Here is a 24,415-nt window from a genome sequence, read left to right as displayed (position 1 = left end):
CATTCGATGTCAATATGTTGGTCTGGTTGCTTATTTGAAGTTTTTATTTACTGAAAAATCCACACAACATGTATCATGATTCATGTATCTGATACTTCTCTTTTTAATCTCAGTTAATTTAAAACACACTCTACATAAATATGTATTTGTAGGTGTGGTGCATCACAGCCTCACTTCAGCCGTAGAGCTACTTCCTCTACAATTATTTTGGTCCTATTGATGTCATGGCAAAACACAGGAAATGTCATGACTGCCGCTGTCATGGATACTGCTTTTAATGTAATATGTATGCTGCAAGAATATGGTTCATGAACACAAATGTACTTTTACTCTTGTCTTTTTTCTGCTTTTACAATATCTGGTCATACAAATTACAGTGCGGAGGCCTAAACATTTTCCTTGGGGAATGTAAACACGTTTTATTTAACAAATTTAACTAAAAATGACAAACTGCTTGCTGTATAAGTGTTAAATAAAGAGATTTTCCTAAATTGAATATAGTCTAAAGTTAGAAAATATTACTCATAAAGAAATTAATTTCACCAAGTATTCAATACCAACTTACATTACTAGACATTTTTCAATGCTGGACGTATCGTGTTGCATTGTGTCATATGTTATTGGATCTTATTGTTTTGTATTATATTCAATCAATCAAAACTTTATTACATGACAAGATGTTACATAGAATAAACAACATCCAAAAGCACAATACATAATCATGGTTTAAAATTAATATAACTCAATGTCTCCATTGAGGTTTGATACCCAACAAGTGAATACTGATCAAATGTCTCCGTGTTTCCATTTGCAGCAGGAGAAGCCGAAGCTGATTGATCCTCTTGACTATGAGACTGTCATCTCTGAACTGGGGGATGAGTTGAAGGAAGACCCTCTCAGAGACCTGCTCCTATTCCCCGACCATGATTTCACGGTAAGTGTGTGTGTGTGTTTGTGTGTGTGTGTGTTTGTGTGTACAGTCCAGTCCTGGTTGACCGGCGTAGATTTTGGCATCTATGAAATGCAACACATTGCATCACTGGCAGAAAGCAGTGTACTCGCAATAGATATTACTTCTATTCTATTGTGAGAACTTGTTACGGCACTATATAATTCAGACCCTTGGCGGACAGTAAATATGTTACACTACATAGTAAACGGGAACATAGTACAAGTCATCACTTCTTAATTTGATACATTGTTTGCAATGCAACATGTGGCATCAGCATCACACACTTATTCACACTAATCATGCATGTTGAACATTGCGGTCTTTTAATTACAGTAAACAATTTATTCTCCCCTGCTGCCTTTAGCTCTGCGTTCATTAGTACTTTTACTGCGGCGCTAATGCGTTTCTGCAAACGCAGATCCACTGCACATTAAGATGACCTAATTGGGTGCTTGTGGTAGAGGGAAACATTGGCTTGTGGAGTTGCGGAGTTGTAGCTTTAATGCTTGACTCTGCTGGTTCCCAGCTCGGTTTGGCTACAACACAATCTCCTCTGATTTTCTTTGTCTCTGTGTCGGCTCATGTGGAGGCAGCCTACAGTCAATTTCCATAATTGTAACTGAAAGTGGCTTGGCTGAGCATTGCTAATGAACAAAAGGCATTTACTAGATCTGCTTCTTTGCCAGTTGGTTCGTGAGCTCAGTGCTCCGGCTGATTGGGTTGTAGAAATCAAAGTCTGTCTCACACACACACACAGATCTTGTTCTCATTCCTGTTCTGCAAAATCACTTGGAAGAAAATATATTTTTGAGTATGAACGTGCACCTTAAAGAGTGAATGTGTTTTTCTGTTTCATGGATCATAACATATGCTTTATGTGTTTAAAGCTGTATGATTCATAGTTTGGGTTATTACTTGTAGATATAATCAGTGTCCGAGAAAAATGCATATTAAGGGATTTGACTTGGATTATCTATCTCCACTGCAATGACGCTGCCAGAACCTATTTCTAGAGGAAGGAAAGAAATATGACATCTACAGTATATGCTGGATACGTTTGTGCATGTCCTCTCAAATTATCACTCATGATAAATGACTCAAATAAGACGACACTGAAACCCAAGTTGCTTCCAGGGCTCTTTACAGCAGCCCACTGCTCCTAAATGCCTAGGATGGATTAAATGCAGAGGCCAAACTTCATAAATGTAATGTATTTGGCGATTAAAATACATGTTTAAGTTTTTAGAAACAAGATTCTGTCTGCAGCCATGTTAGTAGCTCTCTGAGGTTGTTCTTAGACACAGACAGAATAAATAGAGTCTGCACAGATAATGCTGCCATGAACAAGTAATCAATGAAATGTTCATGAGAGCAATGTTTTTCCAGCGTTTCCATCCTTTTCTTTACATTTTCTGTGCTGGACACATCACAACATGCTTTAATCTGTGCAGTGTCCTTGGATTTACCACAATGGTTTAATTGTATGTGTGTAGAGAGAGAAATATTTTTGGTAGACATGCTTTTTTTTTTATTACCTGCGAACCTGACCAGAGTGATTGAGAGAAGATGGATGGATGGATATTTTCTTATCAAACCACCCAGATCCTCAAACATCTCATCCTGTGATCAATTGATATGATATCTGAGAATTTTCTTTGAGAAATAGCACCGCTGCTCATTTTCCCTGCTGGTTATTGTTTTATCTCATTTGAGAATATTATTTTTATGTAAGTGGAGGTGTTTTTTTATTTCAGCCGAGGTGACTCACCTCGCCATGACACATCTTTTGTCATGTTAACCGTTCCTTTCCTTTTATCCCTCCAGGTATCCACTGTGCCTCAGGAGAGACGGACTCTCAAGTCGACTGTTCCTGAGGGGGCAGAACTACAAGCTGAATGTCTGCTGGTCAGACAGGTAATGAGCGTGTGTGTGCGTGTGTGTGTTTGCCCACTTGTATCCTCGTGTGTACAGGACATGACTGAAGCCTCTGTTGTTTGGGAGAAAAAAGGTTTCAGTTGGTGGTGGTTAGGTCTTTCAGTTAAGGCTGTTCTTAATGTAGGACATCCTGATACCGGTGGAGCAATTTCACCAGGCCTCTAAAATAACACAGATGTGTGTGCATGTTCTGATGTGTGTGTGTGTGTGTGTGTGTTTGGGGGGGGGGCTCGGGCTCGGGCTATCAGATATAATTTCTCCACTGAGCCCTTGAGATTATGAATGGTCGATGTAAAATGAGCCCTGAGTAGACGGAAACTCCCCAGACAGTACTGTCACAGCTCACTGGTGTGTGTGTCTGACTTTCTTTGTGTTTGTACGTGTGTGTGTGTGTGTGTGTGTGTGTGCTTTCCTGTCTGAGGTTGATATTGTAGCTGATAATATGTTTGGTCCGCTTTTAATTTGTGACATTGTAAACAACAGATCGAGATCTTTCTAAACAAAGGGATGAAAGAAAACATTCTCAACACAGCGTTCAACAAGCAGGCAGACACATGAGGGGATGTGAAACTGCCTTTGTGACATGTGAGAGAGAGGGAGAGAGAGAGACAGTGATGACTTACAGTGAGAGCAACCTATGAGAGTACAGACAACACATCTATAAAGACGGAAACGATATCTTTATTTGTAGATTCCTTGGGGACAGAGTCTTAATTCAGTTCCTCTTAATAATTTAGATACTGTAATGATGAATCCCAGCCTGCACATCAGTAACTAGGCCCTCAGGAGAGCTGGTGTCTGGCTGTACTTCACTGTAGTGTAGCTTTCTTCATTGTCTGCAGACGTTCCAGCTGCCCCTGGGCTCCCAGAGAGCCCATCATTTTTAGAAAGTTAATATTTAATCATATTCAACTTAATCTCCTTGCTCTCCTTCAGGCCTGTAAGTATTACAACTCGGACCTGAATGTGGTCCAGTTCAAGTATGACGACTATGCTGGAGACTACCGCCTGCTGCCCAGGTAATACACTCGGCGTTTACACAGTAACCCTCTTAACTGTGTCTGCTTTATGGGATTTAAAGCAATGTGTAACCATTTTCTTCGGGAGAGTGAGATGAGAAGATTGATATCATTCACATTTATGTACGCTCCATATAAAGGTACATCCAGGAGATGGTTAGCTTAGCTTAGCATAAAGACTGGAAGCAGGGGGAAACAGCTAGCCTGGGTTATATGTGCGAGACAACTTCCTGACCTGGCACAGTGACTCTCTGGATTCCAGTGGAGATACCAGGAAGTAGCTACACCTGGTCAAAGAAATAGTCCGGCACAAAATAATCCGTAAACTCCAACTTGTCCATTTTACACTGTGATTATTGTGGGGATTAAACAAACAATGTAAAAAGTTAGTGAGGCTAGCTGTTTCCCCTTCTTTACAGCAGCAACGTCTCCTTTGTAGCTTCATGTTTAGCCTTCAAATTTGAGAGTGGTATCAATCTTCTCATATAACTCTCAGCAGGAAGGCAGAGAAGTGTTTGTGCCAAAATGTCTGAACCATTTCTTTAACTTTAACTTTCTTATTTGGTACACCACATATTTGGTCTGAAATGTGTCTTCACAAAAGACAATCTGTTCAGGCTTGTGTTTGGGGTTGTAATTCCCATAGTAAGATATTGAAAAGGTAACTTCTCAATATTGGTACTAAAACTCGGAGTTGTCATGTTAATAAACTGCTGTGAAGCATTATTTTCTCATGTTCAGTTGCTTTTGTATATACTTTATTTTTCAATTCATGATGATATGGAAGTTTAAAAAAAAATTGGAATTAGAATTGTTTGACTTCCTGACTTGATTTATGAACAACCAGACCCAGAAGTAGCCCCAAACATCAAGGATAACCGCAATTTGTTACACTGAGGTCGGAGAATATTAACAAGAACAAGGTGGTGGCAGGTGTTGAGTGAGAAAGAAGTCAGAATGGAAGACTGAGGATTTTCCACCCTAACACATGTTAACTCTTAGTGCTCCCTCGATCCGTTTTCTGAATGTCAGTCCTCCAGTCAGACACCCAAACAGTCCGTCATCCATTCATTTAAATCAGGCTGTCACTCAGTCAACTGGAGTTTTGTCGGACCCAGTGAGACTGACCCAGAGCGGCCCGGCAGTTACTGCTCTCAACCACAGGAATGTCCCTCTTGTGTCCCCTGGGTTGGCACTGTACTCTTTCAGTCAGTTCACATGACCTCTGAACTGACATCCAGGCTGAACTATAAAGTAAGATTCAGCCTAAACACAAGTTAGAGCACAATCATACCAACTTTAGTTGTCTCTTTGCAGCTGTGGAATTAGCATACAAGCACAAACATTGTTTGTTTATAAGGCTGACAAGCTAACCAACCATAAACTTTAGACTCAACGGTTATACGTTCATGTTGAAAGGAAACAATGGAGATCTACAGCTACTGTATGTGTGGTGATGTCACCACTGTGATCGATTGGAGCGTTTCTCATCTGTGGAGGCCAATATCAGCATTCCTCTGTCAGTGGGCAGGCCAGAATCACCAGCAATCTTCTAAACATAGTCGCCTTAAGAGATCTTTTTCAGACATATTTTACGACAGTGACTTTTAGAAGGGGGTGGTTCCAGCGTTACCCTCCACAGGCTGCTGCCTAGCTGTTTCCGGCTCACAGCACACACACAAAGGCATTTTATCCCATGGCTCGCACACAAAGACAGGTCAGCCTGTGAAATCAGTGGAGCGGGATCAAGTGAGGACTACCTATTGTCGACTGCTGACAGACAACGATGGAGCAGAGTCAGCTACCCACGCTCATTTGCACCACTCAAATAGAGTGGTGCAAATTTGATTCCTGAATCGTTTTCTCTTTCCATCAATATATTTCATTATCAGAGTTTCACATTTTTCTTTCCCCCATTCCTTTATAGGAAACTGTACAAAGCAGAGAAGCTGCCATCCCATTCTTTTGAGATTGACCATGAGGACATTGACAAGGATGAGGTCAGTAATGATCATCTTCTGACAAATGCTTTTCAAATGAACGCATTACCATCTGGAGACATCCTGTTTAAATTAGTTTACCCCAGCATTGAAGCTGTTAAAATATACTTAGCAAGAGTGGTTAGCCCATTACAGTTCAGTGGTACATTGTGTATGAACATAATCTGACAAATGGCCATCCGAAGATAGAATGAGTCTTGAAAAGTCTCCCTCTCTCTATTGATCATCTGCTCCTCTGTGTCAGACGGATGAATGGAAAGTTAATGTATCTATAACTGTGACTGTGTTTGCGTCTTACAGGATACGACCTCCCTGTCCTCTTCCAAAGGAGGAGGGGGAGGTGGTGGTGGTGGAGGGATCGGTGTGTTTCGGTCAGGCTGGCTCTACAAAGGGAACTTCAACAGCACCGTCAACAATAGCATCACTGTTCGGGTGAGGAAATGTCTGATGCTCTCCCTTGCCATGCCTTTTTATTGCCTTTTGACCTCAGATCCCCCCCCCCCCCCCTTTTTTGTCAGCTGATCAGCTGAAATGCTCTAACGGGTGGTGAACTTAGTTTGAACTTTAAATGTGACTCTTGTTGATGACATATATATATGTAAGGGTATATCACCATCTACTTTGCTGTTTGTAGTTCAAGGAAGATTTCTCAAAGATTTTAGGAAGAACAACCCCTTTGTGTTTTTGGGACATTTTTAAATAATTGCTGGAGTTGCCGATGACTTTGTCCTTAATGCAGTATTTTAATCTTTTTTCATCTGTGCAGTCATTCAAGAGGAGATATTTTCAGCTCACCCAGTTGACAGATAACTCCTACATCATGAACTTCTACAAAGACGAGAAGATCTCAAAGGAACCAAAAGGTTGCATCTTCCTTGACTCGTGCACTGGTGTGGTACAGGTGGGTTTTAGAGCATTCATATTAGTAAGACAACAGAAGCCGTATTATAGATTTATGCACTTGTATATTTAAAGTAATATACCTTCCCTCTAATACTACTGCACAAAACAAAAATGTGCTGGGTGCAAAAAGCAGCAAAGAAAAAAGGGATTAAACCATCTAAACATTTAATTCCATTGCATCAAATATTGTATCTACTGGGTTCACGAAGACCTTCATCAGACCATCCCTCTATAAACAAAAGTAAGAAGAAGTGACAATTTACTTTAACTGTACAAGTATTATCTTTTATAAGATGTGTACCGCTGTAAAATGTGGCTTGTAGCACAATAATGTCGGGCATAATGACACTACATGCCCAGCTCAAGTTCTAACTGTTTCTTCTGAGGGATTGTCTTGTTTTGGGCGAATTTAACCTTTTTTTCACTTACCCAGTGACTGACCACCTCATGGGTGCCATTGTTATGTCTCTGCATGCTGTATAAAGACAGTTGTTTAGTTAAAATTATAGTAATTGCTTTAATTTTGTCATTGGTTTATTTTGTTTTTGTTCTGAACGTTAAATGTATGTGTTAGCAGTCTTTACCTTTTTATTATTGTCAAATAAATCCACATCTCTATCAAAGGCTAGAGTTGGACTGTTAGAGGTTTCATTATCCATTAGAGATCCAGAAACTAAGCTAATCAAGGCTAAGTTTATAAGTCAGCATAGATCTTCAAAAACTGCATGTGGAATAAAGAGTCAAATTTTCCAAAAACAGAACCAAGCTTTGGTTTTGTTGTCTAACCACATTATCCTATCCATCCTTCCATTCGCCCCCCTACAGAATAACCGTCTAAGGAAACATGCCTTTGAGCTGAAGATGAACGAGGTTACGTACTTCGTGCTGGCCGCGGAGAGCGAGCAGGACATGGAGGAGTGGATTAGCACGTTGACTCGCATCTTACAGATCAGTCCCCACGACGGTCCGGCTCCTGACCGCAAGAGTCTGGACCTCACCGACCATCGGCAGGGTGAGACCGGTTCTGTTTTTGTATTTAGGAACACACAAAGTCTATCTATGATGTAGAGAGAGAGAGAGAGAGACAGAACTGAGAAACAGTTGGAAAGAGTAAAGTAGATGGAAGCACAAATGGTAATTTTGTGGCGAAAGGGGTATTTAAGGAGAGGAAATTTGAGCATAATTCCATCACATGTATAAATCATGATGCCCTAAAGAGAGAGTAAGATTTTATACTCTGTGTCAGCAACAATGTAACCTTCTGCTCTCTCTCTGACTTACTCAAACTAAATACTATCCTCCATCTTGCCATGAACGTAATTGGGAATTTCAGCTAGGTTAGGGCTCAATCCTCAACATCACCATCAGGAAATGAAGCCTGACACCAACCAGTGACTCCACCTTTGTAAAATACATCATACCTTGTTATTAAAAATGATCTGTGAGAGCTTGGGCATGGGACCACGGCCTGTAACATAACACACCCCGACAGAGCTTTGAGACTTGGCCCAGTGAAAAGGGGTGGGGTGATGTAATAGCCTCAGCCGTCATGGCTCTGTGGTCTGTTAGCATGCCTCTAAATCAGGTTGCGAGCGTGTGGTGACCTACCATTAATGAGCCATTTTGTTCGGCATGGCCATTGGGAAGAATTGCTCCAGGCACACGAAGGTTATATTTCTGCAGAAGCCCGCCTGCCTTATTGCCCGTAAATACCACAAATGGAGTCACATTTTATTCTGGGCTGAATATATGTCCGCTGACTCTGGTTAGTGTGTGTTTAGTGTGCTGCCTATTTATAAAATATGATATGGCATCTAACCTTTTGAGAAAATGCACTGCTTAGATACACTTTCCCATCGAGGCAGTCATCACTCATGAACAGAAGTCACTCTCAGGAGTCCTAAATGTGTTTGTTCTCCCTCCAGATGTGTTTGACCTGTCGTTGAATGACTGCTGTTTGCAGGAGAATGAAGATACTACGACAGAGAACGGCATCAATCCAGAGCTAGCAAAGGTTGGCTATAAGCCGTCAACTCTTCTCTTTCTAACGATAATGTACCTCTGCTGCTTCTACTTGCAGTTACCGCTATTACTGATAGCTGTACATGCATGCAAAGCACAACAGTCTATTTAAAGGTACCCTTTGGAGGTTTTGACCATTAGTGGCGCTATGGAGCAATGTTTTGTCATCAGGATTCACATCTGTGCACACAAGCGATACGTATTCCTGATATTTTCCATTGATCAGCAGTTGGTGATCGTAGAAACTTGGCAATGTGTCAGCAAAAGTCAGGAAAGAATAATAAATATGGATGAAAGCGATGCTGATACAGATATTCAAAAAGTTGGCTTCGTGAATATTTTTTATGAGGAAGGAATCTTTCATGTTTTTATACTCGCAGTGCATTTAGATGTGAAACGCAGAACGTAAACATAACTGCCTTTGTTCACAAGAAAACCACTTTAGGTCCAAGAAAACCCTTGCTGTTTTTGCTGATGTTATAATTCATAATAAGCAATTTATTATTTGCATCAAGTTGCTCTTTAACTGCCTCTCTCTCTCTTTATCGCCATCTCTTCCGTAAAAGTATATCTCTGAGACGGATGAAGGAATTCGCTCTGCCAGGAGAGAAGAGAGGTTGAATCTGTTCTCGCTGGACCCTGACACTCCAGTATGTACTGAGTGTCTTCATTGTTTTTGTATTTTTCTATTTGATGCAGTGTTTTAACTAAACACAACTTACATCATGCGTTGTTGTATTTTCTGACTTGAATCTGTTTTTAACCAGATCTCATGAGATTGTTTGTTTTCTTTCTTCTCAATGAAACTGTATTTAACCAACCACAGGTTCTGAGGAGCCCGCGGACCGAACATTCATCAGTTGAGAACGCAGCAGTGCGTCCGTTTGAGGAGAAGCTGGGCAGAAGGTTTATGATAACCTGCAAATCACTCAACCTCATGTTACAGGGCTGCATCAACGAGAGTGAAACTGGACCAGTCACTAATGTGAGAATTAGAAACATGTGCTTTTTACACTTTCAATGCTTCAAAACTGACCTTTCCATTCATATGTCTCAATGGAATATATGGTAAAGCGTGTCAAAGGGGCTATTTTTCTGGGTGAAGATATGAATGCGCTGAATCTGCTCCACTAGATTGAACCCTTCTTCGTGTCGCTGGCTCTGCTGGATGTACGAGAAGGGAGAAAGGTGTCCGCAGACTTCCACATAGACCTCAACCATGAGGCTGTGCGTCAGATGCTCGGAAGCTGCTGTAACGGGACAGGTGGTCCTGCGACGGGGGTCGAAGGTCAGGAAAATGGCCTGTGCTCTCCTGACGAGAAGAAGCCAGGAGACTGTTGCCTCAGCTTGGACCTGGAGCACTGGCTATCCTTTCCCAAACAGGTACAAGGATGTTACTGCTGCACTATGTTTTATAGATGTCAAAGACAAATGCATGTACCTTGCGGATGAGTCTAATATGCCTCTCCAATGCTCTCCATGTAGGCCATCTTCTCAGTCACCAACCCACACACAGACATCGTGATGGTGGCAAGAGTGGAAAAGGTGCTGATGGGAAATATTGCTTGTGGGGCAGAACCTTATATCAAGAATACAGACTCAAGCAAGGTCAGACAGTCATTTGTTCATGGTCATTCTCACTTTGCATCAATATTTGACATCATTGACACCAATTACATGGACACCAACAATACGGAGCTGAAACCTTTTATATCGTCTTATCTCTTGAAGCACGCTGGCAAAAATGGCTCATGAAACATGCTGTTAGGGCATAAATGGCTTTAATGCACTCCAAGAGTTTAATGCATGACATTTACAAAATGGTTTTCCTGTAAGGGCAGAGTTTATCTTCATCACTGAATGCCAGTCCGGTCGGCTAGTTTAGAAATGAGATTTTTCCGACATCCTATCCAAGACATTTCCTTGTTTCCCCGCTGGCTGTGCTCCATGTGGTCCTTGTTTAAATGGCTAAGTGAATCACCAGACATTCAACCTGCTGCCTGTATTAGACAACCTCAGATTTAGTCTGTCACTCTGTCTAGGTCAACTAGAATTTAGGGCTGGTCCCATCCCATTGTATTTAAAACTATCCGCTGTGGTGTCGTGCTAACATTTCCCTCTGCCCTTCTTTCTCTGCTTATGTCTCGTACAGACTGTTCAGAAGATATTGAAATCCAACAAACAGTTCTGTAGTAAACTGGGGAAGTACCGTATGCCATTTGCCTGGTCCGTCAGGTCAGTGCTCCTGGTTGGAGGCTCAGCTGTCTAAACATTTTAAAATGTATTTACCATGTTCTCTCCACAGGATCTAATCGTGAACCAAAATCGGCATGTCTCTGTCTATCTCTTATAGGTCAGTGTTTAAGGACAACCACGGGGCACTGGACAGAGAGTCTCGATTCTCGCCTCTCTTCAAACAGGAGAGCAACAAGATTTCCACAGATGACTTGATTAAGCTGGTGTCTGAGTACAGGAGGTAAGGCACACTCTATGTCACTCCTCCAAGGCAAGATAAACAGTTCTTATGACATTTAACTCTAACCTTTGTTTGTGCAGGGCTGAGAAGACCAGCAAACTGCAGACTATTCCTGGGGCGCTGGAAATCGCAGTGGACCACGTTCCATTGGAGCATCCTAGTATGTGGCAATACCTCCCCTCTGTCTGTGCTCATTTATGTTCCCATTCTGCTGCCTTTCTGTCCCCTCCTCCCCGTCTACTTCTCTACTCTGCCAGGTGTTTGAAACTCTGTCTTTTCTGTGCTTTCAGACTGTGTGACATCCTCCTGTGTACCGGTGAAGCCCTTTGAGGAGCTGAGCAAACACCAGCCTACTGTGGAGGTGGAGGAGTTTGTCCAGGACACCACCAAGTTCACGCAGCCGCACCGCGTCTACAGAAACCACATCTACGTCTATCCTAAACATCTCAAATATGACAGCCAGAAGAGCTTCGCCAAGGTATAGCATGGTAGCTTTTAAGCATCATTTGAGAGTAGCCTTAGATCCAAAAATCACTAACAGCGTGCCTCTTTTTTTTTACATACTTCAGATGCTTTTATTTTTCACAGTTTTTTGCTTATTGGCAATAATTAACGTTACAATGGTCCTTTTGTTCCCAGGCTCGTAACCTTTCGGTCTATGTGGAGTTCCGCAGCTCAGACGAAGAAGTTGCCAAACCTTTAAAGGTAGAAAGCTATCCAAAAACATGCTGATGTGACATTTATTGGCTTTTATACGACTCCATTTTCTCCATTTAAATGCTGCCTATCATGGGAAACTGGCGGAGCATGACTTTTTCTGTTACTGCCATTTTTCCAGTGCATCTACGGCAAGCCGGGAGGTCCAGTCCTCACCACAGCAGCCTGTTCCACAGTCCTGCATCACTCCCAGAACCCAGACTTCTATGATGAGGTAAATGGGTAGGGAACAATCATCACAAGAACATCAGTGGAACCTGGAATTGGATTGACGGCTTGGCATCAGCAGTCTTTAAAACATAAACAAGTGTTTCTAGAAAACTCACCAAACTGCAGCATCCCTTGAGGCCCATCATATAACTCGGTACATGCCTTTGTGTCCCCAGGTGAAGATTGAGCTTCCTACTCAACTTCATGAAAAGCACCACCTTCTTTTCTCCTTTTACCACGTCACCTGTGACATCAACGCTAAGACGAATGCTAAGAGGAAAGAAACGCTGGAGACACCAGGTGAGTTGGCGGCAGATCTGAAGCTATAATATAGTGAAACTTATTATGCAGCAGGGTTTGTTTTGTGGTTGGTCTTGTCCACCATTCAGTACTTTGTGTTTTGCCGGTGTGTGCCTTTTTTTAGTGGGGTATTCTTGGCTGCCTCTACTCAAAGAAGGTCGTCTGTCATCCCAGGAGTTCAGCGTCCCTATCTCCTGTAATCTGCCACCTGGATACCTGGCCATCAAGGAACCAAGCAACACCAAGGTGAGAGACGGGAAGGAAAGGGAAAAGAAGGACGACAGATTCAGGGTGTATGAATATTAGAAATTGTGATGAATAATGAAAACTTTCATTTCTGTGAGAAGAAGGGTAGTGGATAAATGGAGTGTTGAAAGAGAATGAACATGGGTTGGTGGCATCCTCACTTTCTTCCTTTCACAGAATGGAGCAGATCTGAAATGGGTTGATGGAGGAAAATCTATCTTCAAATTGTCCACCAATGTCGTCTCCACAGTATACACTCAGGTAAAACCATCATCTGGGTCTCTGCAGTCTCTCCTCGCTCTCTTTATGTTGTTCATGGTTTACTGATACTGTGATGGACTGCAGATGTGTCCAAGGTGTGATCTGCGAATGCTCGGATAGGTGACAATTCTGCATGAACCTAAACAGGAGAAGTGGTATAGAAAATCAATGGATTGCTGGTTTCAGCCTTCACATCCTTGTTAAAATGAGCTTGAATGTGGACATGCACCGTCAGGCCTCAAAGGAATATTTAACCCTGAAATGAGATAATTGGCCGTTTTCCTTTCCTTAGCTCTTCCATCGCTTTCTCCAAAATAATTAAAATAAATGGGATCTGCTTGTGTGGAATGGCTAAATGGACATAAAATTAACATTAGATTTCACAAAACAAATTAGAGGATTAGTGGATAGTATAAGTCAGGGGTATCCAGAGGTCCAGTTACTAAAATTTCCTCCAAGCAAAATCTGAACCTCATAATTTCTCTTCCTTTAGCCTACATCTATCAAATAAAATCCGTAATGTACTTTTCCATATATTTTCATATGATTCATTCATACATATCATTTATTATCAACTTTCAAAGTAGGATACTTTTTACATGCAGGCACATTGGACTTATATGGAAAACAAATAACTATCTTTACCATAAATTGAATTAGTCTGAAAATTAGGCCCACATTTCAAGTAAAAAAACACACAATCTTCTGAATAAAGTGAATATATAAGTGTCTCTTTTAGAAAAAGGAAAGAGTGCAAACAGAGCTTTGATTAGCCCCTTTTATCTTTATCTTTTTCATTTTACATTTCCTTTCCTTGAAAGAGAAATGAGCCTGTGACTTCTCTGCCAATAGTTTGAATCTTGGCTTGAATGGAGTTAGTGTCATCATTCTCATGCACATGTTGCTCATTGGTGAGCCTGGAAACTGTACTTGGTGTTAATAATGGTCATAGTGGAGAAAGCTGACTGACAGCTGTAAGTCAATCCAAGCATGGTCAAGGTGTGTAGTGCTACTTTGATTGGACCAAAAACTGTCTCATACAGGATCTGTAGCCAGAAAGTGGCAGAGTCATCTCTCCATGCCGCCGTCTCTCTCTTACATCACTCTAATGCTGCTGTTCTCTCTCTAGCGAACTGTCTACGCACGGTACACAATCGATTCGATTGGCTCAGTTGAGTGAAGCTGTGTCCGTACTAACTGGATTAGCTGCGCCCGCGGTCTATTGCAGCGACTGAAAAAACAACGCTCCTCGCAGATTAGGCCTTTTATTTATTGTCATGAATTTATCAGAAATTGGCCTTTGGTCCAGGTAGAATCTACTGTATGTCTTAGCTTCACTTGCAAATGCAATTCATCTTAGTTTATGAAGGATTTTAGTATTACTTTTAATGACAAGTTCAAAATAGAATAAACAAATTTGAAACGGGACATTTTTAAAAGTAAGATAGAATGTGAAGTCATGTTGTCATAATAACATTTCAGAAAGCTAAAGAGAAAACAAGTCTCATATCAATGGATATTTATTAGATACAAATCTCTTCTTGGTACGACTGTGAAGTCTTGCTGCTGCAACAAAACTTTCACGACACATAACAAAAAACTACTAAATATTGTGTTAGCCTCAATAGTCGAACCAAAAACATCACAGTGAACTTCGTGGTTATTTTATGTGCTATTTGAAACTATTAAAAGTACTTAAATTGTTTGTAACAAGGCTGAGAGAATGCAATTAAAAATGACTGACATAGTGAGGTGGTGAAGTTCAAATTTTAGGATTAACTGTTTCTTAGAAAATGAACCAGTCCACTAAGTATTAGTGCAGATGCTTACTGCTGATATTCATGGTTTCCTCCCTCTGTGCCAGGACCCCCACCTGAACCGATTCTTCCAGCAGTGCCAGAAGAGAGAGCTGGACCTCTCGCTACCTCCTACCTCCAACTTCCTCAACTGCTTAAAGGTCAGAGAAAAGGCCCTAGTTCCCCTCCATTTTTATTTTTTGTGACTGAAACCAAAACCAAAACCGTGACGACTGAACACTGTTGCATGTCTAATCAGCGCAACACTGCTGTACTGTATGCCAAACATACTTTTCTTTTTGCCCTTTTTATGGTTTATGTTTCTTATTTATTTCCACACTTCTCCTCCTACGCTCTTTTTTCCACCGTCCTACAGGGTCTTCTCAGTATGGAAAGGATCCCAGTGATCATCCGATTTCTGCCAGTGCTCTTCAACCAGCTGTTTAAGGTTCTGACTCAGAATGACAACGACGATGTCACTACTGCCACCAGCAGGTAGGCTGTGGTACTACAACATCCATAACAGCTGGACTCGCATCAGGGTGGGGGCTCGGTGGTTGTGTTAAAGCACACAGTGAGGGATCTGTTTAAAATTCCTGTTTAACAACACCATACCCCATTTTTTTAGTTTTATGAACAAGATCTGTTGTTGAAAAGAAACAATGAGGAGAAAACGTGTCAGTGTTGGTGACTGATTGATGATAAAGGCTGTAATAAATAAAACGCTTTGTTGTCCTGTGTCTGCAGAGTGCTGGTCCACATTGTTGCAAAGTGCCATGAAGAAAACCTGGATCACTACCTGCACTCCTATATCAAGGTATAATAGCGTATATATACCAACAATACCACGGTGTGTGGGGTGTGCTAGTAGCAGTGGAGTGTGTTTGTATGTGTGTCGTCAGGATGGTCGTATGATAATTATGAAGGCTGTTGTGGACTGGAATCTCTGCACTGATTATTTAATTTCTGACGCTTTATGTGTTTGTATGTTTGTGTGTGTGTGTGTGTGTGTGTGTGTGTGTGTGTGTGTGTGTGTGTGTGTTGGGCCAGCAGGAGGGTGGCTAGGGCCGCATGCCCAGAAAACTGTGCAAACACAAACAGAGAAGTAGGGAGAGATGAAGAAGTCGAAGAGAGGCCGATTGAGTAGGAGGCAAACTGAGGACATTCAGCCCGCTCAATCAGAAACACACGGCGTGTTTGTTTAAGGGGGGAAATCAGTAAGATAATTAGAGAAGAGAGCAGGAGAAACCACGAGACCTGCTTCATGCTGGCCACAGTGAAGGAAAACTGCTGCGCTTGAAGAGGCAGTGGCAAAGACGAATGGTGGGGGGGGGGGAAGAGGAGAGGACTAGCACGGCTAATGGAACTGGGGTTGCCATAGTAACAGATTGGCATGATGTTCAGTAGTAGTGGTGCCCAATTTAAACTGCTGAGTGTGTGTGTGTGTGTGTGTGTGTGTGTGTGAATACATGTGTGTTCAATGAGAGGGAGAGGAAAGAGAGGGGGGTTCAATTCACTGTAGCATGAATTGAATAGTGTGCAGGATTATTGTGTGAATCAAACCGTAGATGTGTTTTTCATACAATCAGCCAAATGGAAAATATTTCATTTGCCTTGTTTCAGGTTGCTGTACGCTGTAAGTGTCTTTGTCCTCGTGCATCTACAGTATTTGTGAATGTGTGTATTAGTCCATATTAGAGCTGAAACAATGAATCTATTAATTGATAAGCCGATGAATAGAAAATTAATCAGCAAGTATTTTGATAATCGGGTATTTGTTGAGGTAATTTCTTCTAGAAGAAATGCTCAAATGTTCCAGCTTCCCAATTGTGAGAATTTGCTGCATTTATCTGTTTTATATAATCATATAATGAATATATGTGGGTAATGGTTTGTTGGTTGCACAACAAGACATTTTTAGATTTTATTTTTACTTTTTATTTTTACACTTGACAGACAATCCAAAACCTCATTTTACTGTAATGTAAGACATAGAAAAAGAGCAAATTCTCTAATTTGAGAACCAAGAATTTTTGGGGGGTTTGATTGAAAAGGGACTTTAACGACTATCATATAGTTGCCAATTATATTTCTTCCAATCGACCTATCAATAATCGACTAATCATTGCAGCTCTAGTTAGGACCATTAACTGCAACACCACCATGGAATCTGGGTCTGGATCTTTGTTCCCTTCCTTTCTCTCCCCTCATTCACTGTTATCGCTCCACTTTTGCTTCCCAGTAAAGGAAAACAATGATTTAAAAACAGATTAATCGATTATGAAAAGAGTTGTTAGAAAGCACCTTTTGACTGACTCATTTCACCTTCTCCTTGTGTGTAGTATGTGTTCAGGTCAGAGGCCCACGGCTTCAGGACAGTTCATGAGGAGCTGGCTAAGGGAATGACTTTTGACCTGAAGAGCAATGAGCAGACAGCAGTCAAGAATGTCCTGAAGGTTTGTCTCTCTCCTCATACCTACTCATCAGTTTATTTAGTTTGGAAAGCTGTATTTTAAATTATGGAAACTGTTGTGTATGCCTCTAAGGTCCTAGAGGAAAGTAAATCAGTGCAAAACTCTCAAACAAAATCATGTGTGCCTCCCCCGTTTTCATGCTGGAGCTGATTGGATGGAAAATATTGGAGCAAGACTGACCTTGCTTTGACTTCTTCTGGTTTCAGTTCTCCTGGTTCTTCTTTGAGCTGATTGTCAAATCCATGGCCCAACATTTGCTCGACTGTGACAAGGTGAAGGTAAGGTGGCATACTCTACTTTTGGCCCTTGGGAGTCCCTCATTGTTACTTACTTATTGGTTCAGTGCAGTTCCTTTGCATTTGTATAATCTGTCCTTGGACACGGTGCATGATTATGTGATGCTGACTCTGTGCTCCTACAGCTTCCGAGGCCCCAGCGTTTCCCCTCATCCTACCTGAGCCGCGTGGAGACCCTGGTGGAGACGGTGTCCGAACACATCTTCTGGAAAAACAAAGAACTGCCAGAAGAGACTCGCAGTGCCAACTTAGCTGTGGCAGCTTTTGTCAAGGTGGGAGCAAAATGTGTTGTCTCGTAGATTTAAATTATAATGTTAAAAAAAAGACCCAGTGTGAGTACATGTGAACAAACTGTGCATACTTTATAATGCTCAATACAAACCGTATAAACAGACTGCAAATGAAGATTGTTTCCATTTACAATTGTTACCTATTGATTCAACCATCCGTGTTAAATGGTCTTATTAGCTGATGTCTGTGTCTGTCTCTTCGTAGCGTTGCTTTACCCTCATGGACCGAGGCTTCACATTCAAGCTGATTAGCAACTACATCAACATGATCACTGCTACTGACAGCAAGGTAAAAAAACAACTTAATTGGAATTAAATTCTGGGAAACGGCAACTAGACACGTATACACAATAGATTCATATGTTTTTCTTGTCTGACAGGTCTTGTGTGAGCGGAAATTTGAATTTCTGAGAGAGGTGTGTAACCACGAGCACTATATTCCTCTCAGCCTGCCGTTGCCCTCAGCTCGCATCACGGGTAAGAGCTTGAGTTGTACCCTGTGGTTCAGTGACCCCGGTGTTAATGTGGTAACTCTCATACATCCAGTAGCTCTCACTCTCATTTGTCTATTAACAATCTGTCTTTCTCTCTTTCTCTTACTGTCATTTCTAACTATTTGTCCATGTCAGACCATACATCTCCAGAGCCACAAAGTACTCATGGTAAATATGTTCACTCATTCCTTCGTAATGTTGCGTGTGCTACAGTGGTATGATGGGAATGAGATTCATGGAAAATTGGCTTGTCACATTATTTGCTCACAGTAACCAGATTTTTTTTATTTAGAAACGGATTAATTAACTCCCTGATGGAAAGCAAATATTGGCACAGGCGTTATTTAAATCCCGTGGAGCTCAGTTAATTTAAAATGTGAATCTTTTATGCTGTCTCTCCTCAGTGTCAGTGCCCGAGTACAACCTGACCGGAGAGTTCTGCAGGAAGCACTTCCTGACTGGCCTGCTGCTGCGGGAGCTGGGGCTGGCTCTCCAGGACGAGCAGGACCTGAGACACCTAGCCTTGGCCACCCTGAAGACTCTCATGGCCAAACACTCTCTGGATGCACGCTATGCCACCAAGGTAGCCAGAGCTCATGTTTACATGGGAGGAAACTAAGAGGCATGAACACTGAGTCATGAGCTCGCAGTAGAAATTCTTCCTATGTGACTCACGTACACACTGAGTGTAACAGCTGCTTAATGAATGCTGGGAAGTGTCCAAATCAGATGGAGTCAGTAATCTGCCCTCTGTTAAACAGAACCAAATACCGCCAACTACAACACAACTGCAGGGCTGTAGTAAAGACAGTCAAAACCAAATGTGTGCCAAATTATAGGGATTTCGTTAAAAGGCCACAGCATTTTCTTGGCAGGAGATATTAAATATTATGTAAATGTGAACACTGAAATGTTCTATGGACTACCAAAAGACTGGAGATTTGTAGTGCGAGTGTAAGAGGATTTGCAAACATATTAAAGGTATCAATACTGGCTTTACGAATCAAACAGCATGTCGATTTGATGGGGTATAACAAGATGACGCCACTGGATGAAGAATATGCACAAATCTTTTAAATGCGATAAGCCCTTTTCATTGGCTGCACTTTCAGGAGAAGCAGGCAAGGATTGCATCCCTCTACCTGCCGCTGTATGGCCTGATCCTGGACAACATGCCTCGATTCTTCCTCAGGGACCTCTTCCCCATCTACTTCACTTCTAGTGACCAGGTAAGAGTTAAGATGAAAGATGAAATAATTGACTCCCTGCGTACTGTACTGATTGACTGTATCATACATTTCTGCAGTGTTTGTTGATCTAATATTTAAAGTTTGGGCTCTCATTCTTATTGCTTATGACGACATGTTACCTACTGAATTACAGTGATTTCAGGAATGTAGATTAATCTGAACACAACGTGACACCAGCATGCTTTACTTCATCAGCTGGACGTATTCTTGTATCATTCATTGCAGCACAGGCTCTCCTCCTTAGATGTTATAGGTTTGCAGTGACTACAGGAATACTGCCTAAACAATACAGTCTTGCTGGATATACATGTTGTCTTTCAGTCTCTGTCTGTCCTCTTCTATTTGATTTCCACCACACTTTAAACAAAGGTTTGTGTGCTGATGAGTCCTGTACTGTTTATGAATCATCCTGCAAGTTGAGCTGGAAGAACAGCAATGCAATGGTTAATTATAATAAAACTTAGAATTTTTACTGTCATTATTAAATAAGTGAAATTTTAATAATTTGTGATTCCAGTTAAATTGTTATGAGAAAAGTGCAGGAGACTTGTGTTGCTTGCCTTCATGGATGCTGGTGTTGTAAAGTTGAGCCTGAAATCTTGGCAGCTTGTTAATAACATTGCTGTCATAACTAATAATAATAATAATAATAATAATAAGACTCTCCCCTGTCCGCACCCTCACCAGGGCTCTCGAGACGACCTCAGTGTCGGAGGCGGAGTGGCGGGAGGAGTGATTCCTGTTACTCGCCACGGCAACTCTGTAGATGCTTCCTTTTCCAGAGAAGTACTAAACTCCATCACAGGTGAGAGTGTGTGACGTGCGTGTATGTAGCTGTCTATCCATTTCCAGTGTCTATATATAAAAAGCTGTGAATGAGGACATTGATGCTGACACCCCTCCCCCCCACCACCACCAGCCTTCTCATCCTTGGCAGTTGCCACGGGTATCCATGCGGACTCTCGAGGTTCTCTGATCAGCGTGGACTCCAACCCTAGCAACAGTGACAGGAACAGTGAGAAGATGGACGGATGTGAGAAGGTGAGAAAATAGAAGAGAAGATAGTTAAACGGCCATTACTGTTTTATGACACGTCCCCATATGGTTCTTTACTTCTGACTCTCAGAGAGGAGCAGCAAGATCTGAGATCGTTTAGACACATGTACTGTATGTGTTTCATACATATATACAGTATATACGGTGCAACTCACTTCACTGTGAGTCATTCATATAAAGTCTATATTATACATGGATTTCTGAAAGAGGAGTATGCAATAAATGGACTTCCATTGGCTTCCATTTCAGACCACTTAAAGGTACAGTGTGTAACATTTAGGGGGATTAATTGGCAGCAATGAAATATAATACTCATAACTATGTTTTAATCACCCGAAACTAAGAATCGTAGGGTTTTCGTTAACTTAGAAAAGGCATTTATATATTCCTAGGGAGCGGCTCATCTTCACCATATTGCACCGCCATGTTTTCTACAGACACTGCGAGAGACATTTGCGTTTTACGTTATCTTAAGGTAGTGATGCGTTGCGAAACCCAGTATTAAACGATTATTGATGAGCCCCGACGTTAAATTTGAATCCTGTTTTGAATTTATTTTTCAAAGCAATTATTTCGTCGTGTATAAAATCAGAGTATTGATAAGAGTAGCTTGTAGTTGTACTAAAATCCTAAAGATAACTCTGCCTATCTGTAGGCCATCGTAGTTTTCCAACACGCTTGGAAAGGGATGGTTGACCAGAGGGGTATTTAGTTGGTTGCAATCTGCAACACAACACTAGATGCCACTAAATCTTACACACTGTGCCTTTAAAATTGGACAAGTGGACACTGCTCTAATACCAGCTAAAGAAATACCTGGTGGTCTAGGATTCATCATATATTTGCTATGTTCAAGTCCATCCGGGGACCTTTGTTGCATGTCATCCCCGAAAGAAAAAATATTGCAGCCATCACTCCTTCCAACATCCCCCACTTCCAGGGCCCAAGATCTCTTAATAAGAAATCTCATATTTATTTTATAAATTTGTCAGTTTTTTTCTTTAAATTTAGTTTCCCAACATGAAGGTATAGCCCTCTCCACATTTCCTGGAATACGATTTTGTCAGGGAATTGCTGAACCCTTTATTCATGTATTAAAGATGCAGAATATTGAGGACATGACCTCAGTGTCCACAATGGTAGCTCAATACTAACAGTATATCTCTGACTGTATTTCTGTCTGGACGTTTCTCCTTAGTTTGCACGGCCACAGTCCCTCATAGGCTACGGTTCTCGCTGTGACAAGCTGGACCAGGCAGAGACCCGCAGTCTCCTCATGTGCTTTTTGCACATCATGAAAACTATATCTGAGGGTAAGAAATGACATCTTACGAACATGATCATACCATTTACCCAGAGCCTTGTCGTATTGTGTTTGTAAATGCTAAAAATGGGTTATTATACTTACTATCATACTTCACGTGATCATCAGAGGCCCACGGCCTGTTTTAATCACTCCAATACCTTTTTAGTATGAAAATACTGACCCATTTGGCTGGCCCTCTGGACATCTCCCTTGCTATGTGACATGATGTATTTGCTTCCTGTTTCCAGATGTGCTGGTGTCCTACTGGCACCGGGCCATTCACCAGGAGATATCAGACTTCTTTAACATCCTGGAGTAAGTGCTCTTCTCTTTTCATTGCAGAGTATTACGACAGCTCCTTTTAGGCTGACTAGTGATACTGAGCACCGAGAGAGAAAAGAACATTGAGAGAGACAGGGATGGGGACAGGAGACTGATATGAGAAGAAAGGGGAAGAATCTAGCCAGAAGGGAAGAGATGAAAGTAATGACACAGCAAGAGAGAGAGAGAGAGAGGAAAAACAGATTGTAATTTCAATGAGAGCTCCCTCTCCACTGAACAGTGCAGTTAATTAACTGCCTGTTTCCTGTTTGTGTCAGCATCTAGACTGGGCTGTTGCAACTCAGTTTGATCAAATGCACTTCATTCGTCTTGTGTTCTTAACTTACAAAACGCATACAAATGAGCAAACCTTCCACCTTCAACCAAGATATTTCTGCATTTTCTCTTTCTTCAGGCTGTGTCTTCAGCACTTCAGGTTCCTCGGAAAACGCCACATAGCCAGGTGAGTGTGTGCTTCTGACTGCTTTCTCCGACCAAGGGGTGGACCAGGTCTCATTCACATGCATTTATTATAATGTTGCATATATGGAAAACAGCTTGTTAACTCAACATACATGTCGCAGCTAATGGTTGTAACACCCCCAACCCACATAAATGCTTTTAATCATGCGCACACACAAATATACAAATGTGCAAATGCAGCGACGCACACCCAGACACGTATGCAAACACACACAAATAAATGAATTGGACACAGTCGGGCACAAATTCTCATATGTGTTCTGTATGCGTGTGCACGCTCAGGGATGTGCTTCAAGAGGGGAAGAGGTAAAGGGGGGAAGAAAAGGAAGAGAGGGGGAGGGGGAACTCCTGGATCTTGCTGTTGAGAGAAAAGCACTGCTGGATATTGTAGTGTAGTAGTTGGCAAGCACAGGATGGGGGTTGAGTGTGTGTGTGTGTGCTCTCTTACTGGAGCTGAGCCATTGGCACAGCTAGACTCTTCCATCTTCTGGTTCCTCCCAGCTAATTAAATTAGCTCTCTTTTTCCTTTCAGCAATAAGATGCTGAGATGTAAGCCAACAAAAGGCTGGGAGAACACACTGCTTTACTGTGTGTGGAGGCATTAACAGAATAAAGATAGCTGGAGGCCTAGCTAGTGCTCTCAGAAGCAGTTGAGCCTGTCTGGGTCTGCGAGCTACTTAACATTCGTCTCTAATACAAGGCCATGGGGGATTCACAGTCTTACACCTGTGTCTGTCTCTGTTAGCTCTTTAAAGCCTGGCTGGGTCAGTGTGGGCAGCCATTGAAGTTGAGGAGAGTTGCGTTACACTAGCAGTGTGTAGCCAGCCAGCAAGCTAGGAGGACAATCAGTCAGCCGGCCTATCGGACAACAATCAACCATTGAAGTCCCTGCTGAAAACTTGCTGAAAATTCCTCCTTCATATTAAATATTATTGATAAAGCAACAATAAAAGGGGAAGCCAACCTGCGAATGTGCTTTATTAGGAGTGTGTGGATGTGGTTTGACCAAATTGCAATTAAAATAACCCCAAAACATAGTGTGTTGAGAAAATAGGTTGTCAAGGCCTTTAAAGTTAGCCAACAACGCTGCAGTTTAATCCCAGACATTCTTCTAATGTATGCTGTTTTGGCTGCGTTGGTTCAGGGAGCCTCACTTCCTTAACTTAGAACATATTCTAGACTTTAGCTAAGATACAAACGCACTCATGCACAATATGCACTACATGACACAAACCAATAACTATGAATTGTAATTTTTTTCCCCATGTTGGACCTTGCTTTTGTAGTTTCCACCACAGTGCATGCGTCATGTCCTCCCTCTCTGTGCATGCTGCAGCTGTTAATGGATTGTCAGTGTGACTGCACATTTATAGATGTTCTGTTGCATTAAGTGACGCTTTATGTATTATTCTGTAGTATTCATGCTGGTGCTGTATGTTAGTTTTGTTTGCGCTTTGCATTCTGTGACACTGTTTTCTCATTGATGTTGCATGTCGAGCTTGTAGCCCTCCGCCTCTTTGATTGGCTTACACAGTCGTTGTGCCCTCTTTCTTTTGGCCGGCCAAGGCACCATGTTCTCAGTGTAGATCAAGCTTCATTTAGGCATCA

General features: G+C 41.7%; 1 protein-coding gene across 10 annotated transcripts in view; it reads left to right on the top strand.

Annotated features, from left to right (window-relative positions):
* dock10 (dedicator of cytokinesis 10) overlaps positions 1-24,415 on the top strand; it is a 60,018-nt gene that overhangs the window by 26,698 nt on the left and 8,905 nt on the right. For 9 of the 10 annotated variants that reach the window (XM_031861227.1, XM_031861232.1, XM_031861231.1 and 6 more), the window contains exons 2-38: positions 815-934; positions 2,777-2,866; positions 3,824-3,906; positions 5,834-5,906; positions 6,207-6,338; positions 6,673-6,807; positions 7,635-7,821; positions 8,735-8,823; positions 9,398-9,481; positions 9,658-9,816; positions 9,966-10,214; positions 10,317-10,439; positions 10,984-11,066; positions 11,185-11,307; positions 11,388-11,467; positions 11,598-11,785; positions 11,947-12,012; positions 12,146-12,238; positions 12,411-12,534; positions 12,659-12,780; positions 12,958-13,041; positions 14,906-14,998; positions 15,214-15,332; positions 15,585-15,654; positions 17,180-17,293; positions 17,518-17,589; positions 17,733-17,879; positions 18,103-18,186; positions 18,278-18,374; positions 18,527-18,559; positions 18,796-18,974; positions 19,504-19,620; positions 20,329-20,446; positions 20,561-20,682; positions 21,896-22,010; positions 22,252-22,318; positions 22,740-22,787. In XM_031861227.1, the coding sequence (XP_031717087.1) occupies positions 815-934; positions 2,777-2,866; positions 3,824-3,906; positions 5,834-5,906; positions 6,207-6,338; positions 6,673-6,807; positions 7,635-7,821; positions 8,735-8,823; positions 9,398-9,481; positions 9,658-9,816; positions 9,966-10,214; positions 10,317-10,439; positions 10,984-11,066; positions 11,185-11,307; positions 11,388-11,467; positions 11,598-11,785; positions 11,947-12,012; positions 12,146-12,238; positions 12,411-12,534; positions 12,659-12,780; positions 12,958-13,041; positions 14,906-14,998; positions 15,214-15,332; positions 15,585-15,654; positions 17,180-17,293; positions 17,518-17,589; positions 17,733-17,879; positions 18,103-18,186; positions 18,278-18,374; positions 18,527-18,559; positions 18,796-18,974; positions 19,504-19,620; positions 20,329-20,446; positions 20,561-20,682; positions 21,896-22,010; positions 22,252-22,318; positions 22,740-22,787 (4,082 nt within the window). The remainder of the gene's footprint in view (positions 1-814; positions 935-2,776; positions 2,867-3,823; positions 3,907-5,833; positions 5,907-6,206; positions 6,339-6,672; positions 6,808-7,634; positions 7,822-8,734; positions 8,824-9,397; positions 9,482-9,657; positions 9,817-9,965; positions 10,215-10,316; positions 10,440-10,983; positions 11,067-11,184; positions 11,308-11,387; positions 11,468-11,597; positions 11,786-11,946; positions 12,013-12,145; positions 12,239-12,410; positions 12,535-12,658; positions 12,781-12,957; positions 13,042-14,905; positions 14,999-15,213; positions 15,333-15,584; positions 15,655-17,179; positions 17,294-17,517; positions 17,590-17,732; positions 17,880-18,102; positions 18,187-18,277; positions 18,375-18,526; positions 18,560-18,795; positions 18,975-19,503; positions 19,621-20,328; positions 20,447-20,560; positions 20,683-21,895; positions 22,011-22,251; positions 22,319-22,739; positions 22,788-24,415) is intronic. The other variant, XM_031861226.1, reaches the window with a different exon arrangement.

The sequence above is a fragment of the Anarrhichthys ocellatus genome, unplaced genomic scaffold, assembly GCF_004355925.1.
Source record: "Anarrhichthys ocellatus isolate YVR2014 unplaced genomic scaffold, GSC_Weel_1.0 scaffold24, whole genome shotgun sequence".
Lineage (NCBI taxonomy): Eukaryota > Metazoa > Chordata > Actinopteri > Perciformes > Anarhichadidae > Anarrhichthys > Anarrhichthys ocellatus.
The sequence above is the reverse complement of the archived record's forward strand: the minus strand, read 5'-3'. Positions and strand labels throughout refer to the sequence as shown.